The sequence below is a fragment of the Psittacula echo genome (assembly GCF_963264785.1).
Source record: "Psittacula echo genome assembly, chromosome: 6".
Lineage (NCBI taxonomy): Eukaryota > Metazoa > Chordata > Aves > Psittaciformes > Psittacidae > Psittacula > Psittacula echo.
Window position 1 is genome coordinate 10,127,271 of NC_137743.1, and position 12,528 is coordinate 10,139,798.

General features: G+C 43.4%; 1 protein-coding gene across 5 annotated transcripts in view; it reads right to left on the bottom strand.

Moving 5' to 3' along the window:
- Window positions 1–250: 250 nt before the first annotated feature.
- Window positions 251–12,528, bottom strand: part of TCF7L2 (transcription factor 7 like 2) — a gene marked incomplete at its 5' end in the record, with an annotated part of 176,219 nt that continues 163,941 nt past the window's right edge. For 2 of the 5 annotated variants that reach the window (XM_080622066.1, XM_080622065.1), the window contains 3 exons: window positions 251–460; window positions 7,307–7,357; window positions 7,907–7,955. In XM_080622066.1, the coding sequence (XP_080478192.1) occupies window positions 381–460; window positions 7,307–7,357; window positions 7,907–7,955 (180 nt within the window). In that variant the 3' untranslated portion in view covers window positions 251–380. Of the gene's footprint in view, window positions 461–5,849; window positions 6,120–7,306; window positions 7,358–7,906; window positions 7,956–12,528 lie in introns of those variants that run through there. The other 3 variants (XM_080622068.1, XM_080622067.1, XM_080622069.1) reach the window with 2 other exon arrangements.

Here is a 12,528-nt window from a genome sequence, read left to right on the forward strand (position 1 = left end):
AGGAAATCAAAAGGGCTAACGAGGCTAAAGCTATTCTAAGGACTTGGTTACGAGGGAGAGCGGCTGGGGCTGTGTCCCTGCCAGCGAGCTGTGGGAATGCAAGGAGGACGTCGAGGGCTGTGCTAGGGATGCGGCGGCGGCCGGCGGGAGGGCGGCCGGCGGGTGGTCCAGGGCCCCGTTGGGGCAGCTGGCAGCAGGCAGGGCGCCGGGCTTGCTCGCAGCGCTCTCGGTGAGGACGAGCGAGGATGGCGGCGGCATCATGACCAAGTGCGCCAGCGGGTCGGGCTTCAACGAGAGCGAGAGGGGTTGTGTTTGTTCAGTCTGTGGTTTCGAGTCTCTGGAGGGGGAGGCGAGCATGGCAGGGGAGGACGGAGGAGAGTCTAGTAAGCTTCCATCTGAAGAGGGTGGGCTGACGCAGCTGCCTTCACCTTGTATGTAGCGAACGCACTTTTTTTTTCTCCTAGAAACAGGGAGAGAGTTCTCTGTGAATAAAGGGCAGAGACGCCAATGGAGACAGTTATCTACAGCAAAGAGCCGTCCATTAGCTACTCTGGGCTCTGCGCAGGCAGCACCCCGGCCCCACGCGCCGTCCTGGGGGTCTGGTGGGGTGTCCGGTGGGGTGTCCTCAGCACCGAGCCCACTCGGGAACCTCCCCTCAGCTAACAGATTTGGAAGGGATTCACCAATTGTCTCTTCATCCCCCTCCTCTTCAGGCCGCCTCATCCCCTTAGTTATTTTAATCATCAGAAAAGTAGGTAAGATGGTTTTGGAGCCCACTGTGCTAATCTACAAACTGGACTGCCCTCCAGGAAAAAAAGATAGTAATTTAATCCTTATAAAATCAAAGCTCTGGATAGTTGATGGTATCTCAAGGTGTCCCATAATGCTGTCCAACTCAACAGGGCTATCTCTACACCTGGGTCACCTGTCGTCTCCTACGATGTGCTGCCCTTGGGAGGCAAGGACGGCTGCAAACTACTGCTCACTGTTCTCTGTTAAGAACCACACCAAATCCGAAAGTGTCAGAGTCAGACAGGAGAGCTATATAATAGGGAGAACAAGAGAGAGGGGAAATAAAAACAAAACGAACAAACAAAGCAAACAGAAGGAAAAAAAAATCCAGGAAAAGGACAGGATAAACAGAGTATGATCCAAAATAACAAGAATAACTGGTTGTATGGCCTGCAGGTTGTGGCTTTAAATCGACTCAGTTTTACTTTTTGTTTTAAGGGAGAGTGGTAGATTTGGGAAGCTGCTTGTCTGCATTTTGGGGGATTTTCCTCTGAGAGGCCATCCATATAACTCCAGAGTGGGACCCCATTTCAGTAGGTGAAGAGCACAACAGGTACAAAGGTGAGGAGCAACATGGAGCTTATTTCACACCAGGGAATATGAGAGTCTCACAAGAGCCGCTCATCTTCAAATCAGTAAGTGACCCGACAGAGATCTTTTCTCCTCCCTCTGTCCACTTAATAATGTAAAGGAGCAATGAAAACAGATGAGAGTTTCACACCATCTCTCTTGCCAAGTATATGCAAGACAATTCTAGCAGCAGGACAGAAATAATGAGGCAAACAACCACAGCATCTGGCAGAACGATGTTCAGTGGCCACCTTGACCCTAATAATGATGGCTCTCCAGCCCTCCCATTCACAAGCACACCTCCCAAGGGAAGTGCTGAACCGCTGTCACACAGCCCAGTGTATATCACAAAGTCTGTCTAGAGCAGCTCTGCCACAAAAACTTGGATGCTCAGGTAAGCTTCACAAAGCCACCAGTGTAAAGGAACAGGCTGCTCTCCCCCTCCAGTGGATACCTTGCCCTAGGCTCAGCAGCTTCATCCAAGGAAGCGCCCAAGCATAGCACAACAGCTGAATGTCGCTGGGTGACATTCCCCACTCACATAGGTGCCCCTGCTCCACTGCTGGCTATCAGTGTTCTCCCCTGTGCCCGGAAACTTCATTTGACTTGGGTTAAACCAAGGTCTGTTGCCTAGACAATAGGAATAGATACTTCCTGACTGCACGGGAGATCTAACCAGCTTGATCCCGGAGTTAAAAGATACCATCTCCCATAGCCAGGAAGGGAACAGCAACCCTGGCACCCCATCTTTCTACCACCTTCAGTGAGGAACCAGTGCTGCGACATCCCTTTCTCCAGAGACTCAGGCTCTGCTCTCAGGTTCTGCTCCACGTTCCACATGGCAAGGTAAGGGGTTAGGGCTATTAGAGTTTTAACCACGTTAGCCTGCAGATCAATACATGCCAAAAACTAAAAGACAACCATGCAACTTAAATGTTAAGATGAAAGAAAGGAAGGAAGATAGAAGACAGCAAGTGAAGGCTGTAAACCATGCTTTAGTAGAGCAACGTTAAAAGACAGAAAAAATTAATTTGGTGGGCTCAAAACAGAACCTGTTAATTCTTCTACCATTGACAAATAACGGGAAGCCTCTGGCTCTTGGCTAAGGACAGTTCTGCTGCTCTTTTTCTCCACTTCCTAGATTCAGCTGTGCAAAACTACCAGGGCCACAGGTCATGTCTGCACAGCTCCAGTGGCAAAGCAGAGCAGTGATGCTTCACAAAGCTCATCCATAATACCTGTGTGGAAAGGTGGGTTCTCACAATCTGGAGACTGCTGGGCTCCCACCCCAAACCCACATTAAAATAATTTGCAAGCAGAGACCCACTCTCTGCCTGCCTCACTGATGGTGGTCCAGGAGCCATTCAACTGGGTTGCTCTCTACCTACAAGGCAGTTATAATTACTTCACTGGAGGCAGTTTGAATCCAGTTTGCCAAAAATTCAAACTAGGTATTTTTTTAAATACTATTTAAAATTCTGAAAGGAAGAGCTCTCATGGCAAACCAGGCTTAAACCTCATCTACCCGACTTTCTGACTGCAGAGCTAAAACAACCTTTCTAAAACTACACCCATCGGTCTGCTACCTGAAGTAGTTTTCCTTTGACTGAGATTAAGCAAGCAAATTGCTTCCTCTGCTTCTGTGGAATATTAAACTCTTTAGTAGTGTGGCCACTTTTAATCTGGAAAGCCATTTGCTTAAATCAGGATGGCTCAAGGAGAGGGACATTACTCCAGTCTGTGCCATTCCCACCATGTGTTATCTGTGGTAATGTGCGTGCAAGGGTTAGGTGGGACAGAGGGCAGAGGTAAAATCCCCGACTCTGAAAGCCAAATTTTACCAGAAGTGAAGAACACCATGTAGCTCTGGCAAAGGGGAATAAGTAAACATCTCAGGAACTACTTGTGGCTCAATTTTGCTCTCCTGAAAGTGGGAATAAAAAACTCTGCATATCCCCCTCAAGCACTAGTGAGGATTATTCACTTGTGCATTGCTCTGAAAGCATCGACTACTACCTCAGCCCAGCAAACGGCAACAGACCCAGTCTACTGATGCTGCCCTTGAAACTAGCCCCAGGAGTGCATCACGAAACCCATAACACTGCAATTGCCATGAATGAAAGCCACAGAGGATGACAATGGTGTATCTAGTTGCTGTGAGCAAAGATGTCTCAGTTTTTACTGTAGCAGCAAACTGTACATCTTTAGCACCTACCTAAGATGGCCTACTAAATGCTACCATGGTAGCAAATGCAAAGTTATAATGGTTAGGACCAGAACTAGGAGAGAAATGCTCTTAATATCTAGTGATAAAATGTCTACATGCATTTAAGAACAAAACAAAAAGAAAAGCAGCTGACTATATCAGTAAGCATAAAGCTATCAGCTGCAACACTGAAGTAATCTCTGATGTGCTGCAAAGATTTCTGACCAAATCTGGTGAAAGTTAAGAGAGGGCTTATGCTTCACACATAGCCTAAGCACTATACAGACTGAGGAAAAGTCCCCTTGCTGATAAAATGTAGTTTTAAAAGTATGCTGTTTACTTAAGCAGCTAGGGAAAGATAAAGCAACACAAACACGATGTGACCCTGGTTCTGTACTTGGCATACAGAGCCTGACATGCTTCAAATGCTCTATCTCTAGACTACACAAATATCTGCTGATAGTGTGTAGTGAACTAACCACAGAATAAAGCCCAACTAAACACAAGATGTGAAACTTTGGCTAGCATGAGACTTGAGCCTCCTGACATAGGGAAGTGGCTACCCAGCTCTTCTGGACTGAACCCTTCTTCCTTTAAGCTTTAAGAAACAGCTGCTTTCAAAACTTGTTTAACATACATCCTGGTACTGATGCCTACAACACTAACACCCAGTGCTAGCATGCCTCTAATGGGACAATATACAATCTGTTGAAGACATGTCTGGTGCCTTATCTGTATTTTGACATACAAACACCACCCTTGATCCGTGTTCTCCTCGACACTAAGCACAAACAAGACTGCGTGCATACACAAAATACGATGGACGTCTGATCTACATTCTAAATGAGATGGAGCACAAGGGACTGGCATGAGTAAGAGGGGAAAATGTGGGAGAGGAATCACTACACACAGAGTGTGGTTTGGGTTGAAATACCTACCATCATAATATTCCAAATTCAAAGACTGCTTGTATCAGAACAAAGAAACAACAAATTTAACCAAATGCGATCATATAAGGAAAAAGGAATGAGAAAAGAACTACTCGGTATCCCTCCACCAAGAAAGAAGCACGTACTGAATTATACATGGAATTAAACTCCAGTAGAACATGGGCTGTCGGAATTTGGGCTCTCTGATGTCTTTCATCTCCTTTTACTGCTGGAAACCGTCCAACTAAAGTTGCAATTAGTTTTGTCTAGAGCTCAGGCGTTTACAGCTCACTTGTTGGGATAAAATTTAGGAAAAAAATGGATTTTTGGAATCAGGAAAAAAAAAAGGGACATCAGATCATTTAAAAAACTGGTATCTACATAAATCTTATTGAGGCACAGAAGCCTACAGGTAGCTATTAAATTTTGCATTTAACAAAACCAAAAAGATTAGTATAATATAAGCTGTAAACACTGGCTTTTACATCTCTATTCATGAGAAAAATACTAGTGCTGCAGATCCCAGAACCTTATTAAAAAGCCTTTGGAGGCAGCGGACATAGACCCAAATGAAAGACAAAACACAGATGTCCAGCTAAACACTCATTTTGCTGACAATCTGGAAAAAAAAATAATTAAAAAGCCAAAAAACCTGCCAGCTTTAAGGACTTCAAGTTTTCTTGTTCCCAGTTCTACCACCAGGGAGAGGTTATTGGTAAAGAAAAGAGAGAAAATGGCATTAAATTAGCAAGGAATTCCAAAGATCAAAGATTATTAGCAATTGATGCTGTGGGAAAGAGAAAGGTGGGGAGCGGGGAAAAAAGATTAAAAAAATAAAATCACACAAATGCACTAAGAGGACAGATTGCTTTTATTTCCCCAAAGGCCTAGTGGGTAGTATTATACCTGCATGGTTTGCACCATAAACTCTGTCGGTCAAGCCCGAACAATGCCCGACACTTCTTTGGAGTATTTGCATCTGTTAGCATAAGGTAAACACAAAAAATACAACACAATGGTGGATAGAGCTCATTTGGTCTGCGTCATCTTAGCTACAGCTACGTTTAGCTTGCAATCACCTCAGTTTTATTTGGTAATCTCCCCTCGTACCAAGGGCAGGAAAGAAAACAGGACTTTCACAATGAGCCAAAAGAAAACAAAAACAAAGACCTCCGACACAGTTCGGTGCCGGCACCGCGCTCAATGCCGTGTGATCAAGGGCTTTGGGAGCGACTGTCCTCGGGTGGAGGCTTGGAGGGCAGGAGCGTGGTTGAGCCACGGATCATATGGGCTTAAGGCTGATGCTGTTTTACAGTGGGTTTTTGGCTAGCAGCAGCAAAGAGGAAGGCAAATAAAACAACCAACAACGACAAAAAAAGAAGCAAAACCCTTTCAGAGAGACGATAACTCATGGCAGTGTCCCACTCCCTTGTGTCTTCTAGATCACAACACAGAGCTACAAAGCAACAAGGCAGGAAAAAAAAAGGGGAAAGTACCAAATAAACCAGCTGCAAATCAGCCATAGCGAGTCTGGGAAAACTATACACACCTGCAGGGGCCGCACCAGTTATTCTGTTGATCAAGGCCAAAGCGCGCTCGGCATTTCTTAGGAGCGCTCAGGTCTGAATGAGTTCAAGAAAAGCGAGCAGAGAAGGAAAGAGAGGAAAAAAAAAGAAAAGGGGAGAGGGGGGGAGAGAGAGAGAGAGGAGGAGAGAAAAGGGGAGAAAAAAGAGAAAGATAAAAATAAGGAAAATAAAAATAAAAAAGGGAATAAAAATCAATGTCCTCGTTATTAATTGCAAAATATTGACTTGATTTAAAAGTTAAAAAAAAAGTGATAATCACATTTTTATTCAACTCTTGAGATTAGCTGTTGCAATTAAAGCTGCAGTATCCCTTTATAAAGGACTGTTTCCTTCCCTTTTAAAAGAGCAGCTAGAGGAAAGTAATTGTGGCTGGTCTAGCAGGATATTTCAGGCAAGATTTCTTTGGGTTGGGGTTTTTTTATTCTCTTTTTTTTTTTTGAGAGGGGGGAAAAAAGGAAGAAAAGAAGCTGAGTATGGAAGTTAGATCCTGAACATGCTTTTTTCTTCAACTCAGATACAAAATAAGAGAAAAAAAATAAATAAAAATAAATAAAAAAAAAAGGAAATTATATCTCCTGGGATAATGCAGCTTTTGGAATAACATTCAATTTATTTGTTTGATTAATTTGTGTTGAAAAGAATGGATAAGGATAAGCAGATTGCGGAATGAGAGGGTTAGTATCAGCCAGAAAATAAAACGTGAAGCATGGCAAGGTGCTGAGTTAGTACAGCTGGTGAATTGCAATGAAAAGGCTTGAGCAGAAAGGAAAATAAAACAAAGAAAACAAAAAAAAAATAATCCAAAACTAAAATAATAATAAAAAAATGCATATGCATGCTAATGTGAGAAGACTTAGTGGGAGCCATGAAAAATGCCATTAGATTAAGGAGGTTCATTACTGACTTGCTTCCATTCTTTATCAGTCTCTTTAAAGAAATACTGCATATTCAATTTGCACAGTTAGTACAACTCTTGCATTATTTTTACTGTATTACTGTTTTAATAGCAATTGTTACAAAACAAAAAAAAAGACAAAATTAAAAAATACTATCAAACATATAATAGATACCAAGATATATAGATAATAAATACTATTGAAACGTGTGGATGGTATTTTCTCTTAATGTCATAAGTGTTTAATGTTAAGATCTATAATGGCAGGAAAAAAAATTAAAAGAGCAGTTTATAAACTATTTTAAATGACTCAAAATGACGTTAGCACCTGTAATCGGAGGAAGTGAAAGGCAAGGATTTAGGAAACATTCGCTGTGTTCTGAAAAAAAAGAACAAATTATACAAAGGCTTCAAAAAAACTAAGTCAGGGCTTCTTCAAAATGAGACTATGAGATTGCCTATGCAGTATTTCTAATTTCCTATAGAGAATGGCAAACCTCCTTAATTTAAAATGGGTGCGATTTACCACTGTAAGGCATGCATCAGGACATACAGGTACAGCCCAAATTAATATCAAACACATACATACATACACGCACACACATGTGCAAAAGAAGCGGACAACTTTATCAACGGTGGCATAGGCATTACAACTACAGCTCTGCAGTTACAGGCTTTGCAATTACTAGGTACGAATTCAGCTAACGTCACCAGAGGCTCTTACATGCAGTGGCTTTGGTTACTAGTTTTAGAAGGGCAATAACGTGTAAATAATTAAGAGTGCATTAAAAAAAAAGGCTGTCTAGTATAGGGACCAGCTCCCTGTGAGGCCAGGAGACTTGTACCCACCTCCCCCGTACCTAGGAGCATCACACCAGGATTAATACACTTCCACTAAGCAAGAGTTTTAAGACTTATTTTTACTTACCATTGGTCTCTCCTGGCTGCTTATCCCTTTTCCTCTTCTTCTTCTTTCCCTGCAGGAAACATACACAAATGAGAAGGATTAAAATACCCCCAAAACACTTGTTGTTGCAAGACGGCACCAAGTGATGGGGCTGCAACTGGTGAGAGAAGCTCCATAGGGAGGACACCAAAGTGCAGCGCTGGCTCGCCCTCAGTGCAGGGAGGCTTGGAAGACCCTAAGGGGATGCTGTGCCCTGAAGATGACTCTACCTGCCCACCCTTTGACTTTTCGGACATTCTTGCTTCAGCCCCTGCAACCCTAACAACCACCAAAGCCCTAAGCAACTGGGGAGGGGGTAAAACAACTTGCAAGATGCTTCTTTTGAGACAGGATCATCACAAAGACAAAAGCATTTGATACTTGTATGCTCCTGGATCTGAAGTTTCTAAAATCATTCATGGTCATGTTGTAACAGGGCAGGGAGGGGAGAAAGAGGGAGACTGAAGCGGGAAGAGTGCATGAGTGAGGTCAGACTGAGTCCCTGGAGTTCCTCAGCACCCAAACCCAACTGTTAAAGCAGAGGAGGAAGCCACAGTAATGAGCAAATCCTAACCTGCAGCTTTTTAAGTGCACTGACAACACATGAAGCAAAGCCAGGACAAGAAAAAAATGCAGACATAACTAAGACCCTTCCCTTATTTTCCTCTATAACAAAGAAAATAACTAGCAATATTTTGCTAAACTGTGCCCCTTTCCCAAATACTGCCCCACAAAATGATGCAGTTTGTTAGGGTCACTGACTGAAGGCAGAAAGGCCCTTTCTCCTCTTCCCTCTAGCAGTGTGGGAGAGGACAACCAGGAGCCCGACATCAGTGGAAAAGCAATCACTGTTTTCCAAGAGAAGAGTTATAAAGTATCAAACATAGCTCAAAAGAGAAAAGCTATTTTCCAAGAAAACTCTAGAGCTACAGGGTTAGCAGAGCAGTACAAAAAGGCCAGTGTAGGGGACAGAGTAATTTCATTTTCACAGCTCCACAGATGCTAAAAGCAATGACTTTTGGGCCAGCAATGTCAACTGTGAGCAGCACAAGAGATCCTGGCTTTTGAAGATGCAGTAGTAAGAGACGAGGATGAAAGGACACCAGACCAGAGTCCCTGGTGGTCAAGAGGGAAAAAAACATGTCTTGGAAGAAGGAATCTCATGTCGCTTTTGAAGGGTTGGACCTATCTGTGGGGAAGCCAAGAGGCTCTCCTACACAGAGGACGTTTTTCTCAGTAGGTTGGTCTGGCTTCCAGCTAAATGGTTAAGATGGGCTTCAGCTTGGCCCATCCAATGTGAATGTTGGATTTTGATTTGTTGTTGTAGTTTGCCTCCCCAAAAGCCAGCTTTCTGGCACAGGGCTTCTGTACTTGTTTCCCCCTTGCTTGCTCGGGGTTGTAAACTGCCACCCTGCTGTCCAGGCTGCAACAAGCATAGTCTTGTTCACAACAGCCTTCTGGTTATGGAAAAAGCTTAATCCTGTAGCCTGGATGCTGCTGAGAAATCATCTTCAACACCTCTGAGGTAATCTTTGCTGTTATGGAAAGTTATCGCTCTGAGTCAATTGCTACAGCAGCTGTCAGTCTAACGTGACAGGCAGACAAGACAGACAAACATTATTCCTAAAACCCCCCAAGAATAAAAAGGAAACCATGCTATCCTGAAGTCCACATATAACAAAGATACAAGAGGCTCAGACCCTGCTCCATCTATACTGATTTAGATTGACAGTAACTCTGAAAGTCAGTGATTTTTTTCCAGCTTTACAACAACGTAACCAAAACCAGACAATTGCCTCAGGACCATAAACCTGATTTTTATTTAATCTCAAGGAAGCCACTTGTATAATGAACAGACTGCATCTGCGGCAAATCTTTGCTTAATCTTCGCAGTACATTTGGGAATTAAAGGACTATTTCAGTTTGAGACCTCAGAACTTCTTCACACAAGGGCCAGCCAGAAGAGAGGTCAGAAGTCACCCGCCCTTTACAAACTCTTCAAGCCAGGTATTAAAGTGCTATAGCCCCTTTAGGGAGCAATCTGTTAAAAATGGCTGATATACAGGAATGTCAGCCAGGGACCAGAAATTTCTGGTTCCTTTTCAACACAAGCTCTGGAAACTGTTCCTAGCAAAGAATTGACAGAGGTCCCACTAACTTCTTTTACACCCTTTTCAAAGGAAAGACAGAGAAGAATCACCTAATCACCTGGCTTACTTGTTCGATTTCTGTGCTACAAGGACATATTTGATTACATATCTCAATTAATACACAGACTTGAGAACTATGGCAGCAGTTTCTCAAGTGCTCTGCAGAAGACAGCCCTGGTGTCCTTCTCACACTAGAGCAGATGGTCTGTAACACTTTCTGTCATGGTACTACACAAATTCTTAGGCTGCAAATAAATGTGGATGTAAATAGCGGGTAACTGTTCGGCAGCTCCCTCTAAAGAGCCAAACCAATATGGGTTTTGACAGGACTGCACAGTTCTTTGGTACCAAGTTTCTAGACAAGTGCAAGGCAAGGTGACTAGATCCTGACATACTTCTGAGTCAAGCACTTAACATCTTATATTAGACCTCAGGAAGAGTAAATGTGACACCAACCAAACCATCAGAGATTCCCTGAATCCTCTTCTCTGATTTAAGAGCAGCCTGAAAGCTGTGTTTCTGGAATGCACTGCTCCTGTTTCTGAAGACCTGGACTACAGCTAGCCTCATCCTCGAGCCTGATGTGATGTGCCTAACAATTGAACCACTTCAAGCAGTCCCAAGGCGCTCCCCTGCTAGATGTGCGAAGGGCTCAAGACCCTACAAAATGCTGAGGGGAGCTCTGCGAGCTCTGAATGGACCAGGAGAAGAGACATAAATAAATCCTGTGGATGATGCAACTGTGTGATGCTAAGGTAGCCTGCTCTCCTCAGGCAGGAAGGTTCCCCCTGAAGGTCACATGGGGGTACAGCATCAAGCCGCTGGGAAAGCTCCGGCTTTCTCATCCTGTCCTTTTTAGCTTGAGAAGAAAGGGTTTCTCAGTGCTCACACGGTGAGGACAAAAGTAAAAGGTCCTAAACACTGAAGGCTTTGTACATGCCCATCTGTCAGCGGCAGAGTCACTGAGCAGAATGAGCATTCCTGAAAACTCAGTTGAGCCTATACTCCCTTTTGAACACCCAAGAAGATGATACTACTCAGTGTCAAGGAACTACCTCAAGCCTGTGGTCTAAGTCTCAGGACGGACTATGCTAAAAAGAAAGGGAAAATGTGTTTAAGCAGGAGCAGTGCCTCTTTGGGCGTATTGAGGCCTTCTCTAAGGAGCTAAACCTGCAAAGGTGAACAAAGGAGGGAGGCAGAGCTCAATGGAAATAAAAGATGATCAAGAAAGAACACAAGGATTTGAAAATATGTCTGTAAGTATATATCGCTAACTAAGTGAGCAAGTGTATTCTCCACCTCTGTAACGGTGGAACAGCACAGAGCTGCTGCTCTAGGCTTTGCTGCACACTCCAAACTGGCTTCTTCCTATCCATACATGTGAAAGCCCAGATTCACATCAAGGTAAATGTTGCCATATACAACATTTTTGCGATTCATGACAAAATGGGATATTTACAGTAAAATAGGTAGTGATGATGACAATGATGGAAGAGGCAGATTTCAACAAAAAACAGTATGTGTAACTGACATCAATCTCAGAGCTGCTGGCCCCCAAACTTTCGAGGAAGTCTGCCCGGAAGGCAGGGAGCAGAGTGCATTCCAGAATTAAAGATCCTGAAAGTTTTAGGTAATTTTTGTTTATTTAAGAAAATTATAAAGATGCTGATAGAATCCTATTAGAGAGGGTTCAGAGCTCCCAATTCTGTCAAGAATTTACGGGTTTAGGCTTGCAAACACTTACTACAGCTGCACAACTTACCCTTCATGGAAGAAGGGGTTATATACTACTAGTAAGTGGTTACAACACTGGCCTTATGTTTTTAAGAGGCAGAAAATTCTACCACTTTTAGCTACAAAAGAGGCTTTCTGAAAGGAGGAGTGGGGGGAATCACTCCATGAACTGATCACAAACTCCAAAACATTTCTTAAAAAATGGAGGCCGGGGAGGAAGATAACATGGCCACGAAAAAGCAGAACAAAACCAAAATATACAACAGTAGAGCGTGGAATAATTCATTTAACCCCACTTGAGAGTAAGACTTCCAAACAAGTCATGCTTTTGGTTTTGCCAGTCCTTCTCTGAAGCTAGGATAAGTCATTCTTCCACTTTCCACTGTACTCTCACACAGATAAGCACAAGACACTAATTATTCATCTTTTTTGGAGGAAAGGAGAGGAGCCATACTAGGGGAATTCTGATTCATCAAAAAATGAAATTTAAAAAGACCAGCATGCCAAACAGCATTTCCAGGTGCTGGCAAAAGTGAAGGCAAGGGTTTTTTCACAGAGCTTTACTGTCATGCCCCAATTCTAACCTTTTAATAGTCCCAACCAGGAAGCTTTTTTCCAAGTGGAGGGCTGGGAATTATCCCCAATAGTTTTAGTATCACAGAGGGAAGCGTTCGTTGTTGTTACCAGACTGGGATCCCGAGGCACGCTTTCCAAGTAGTG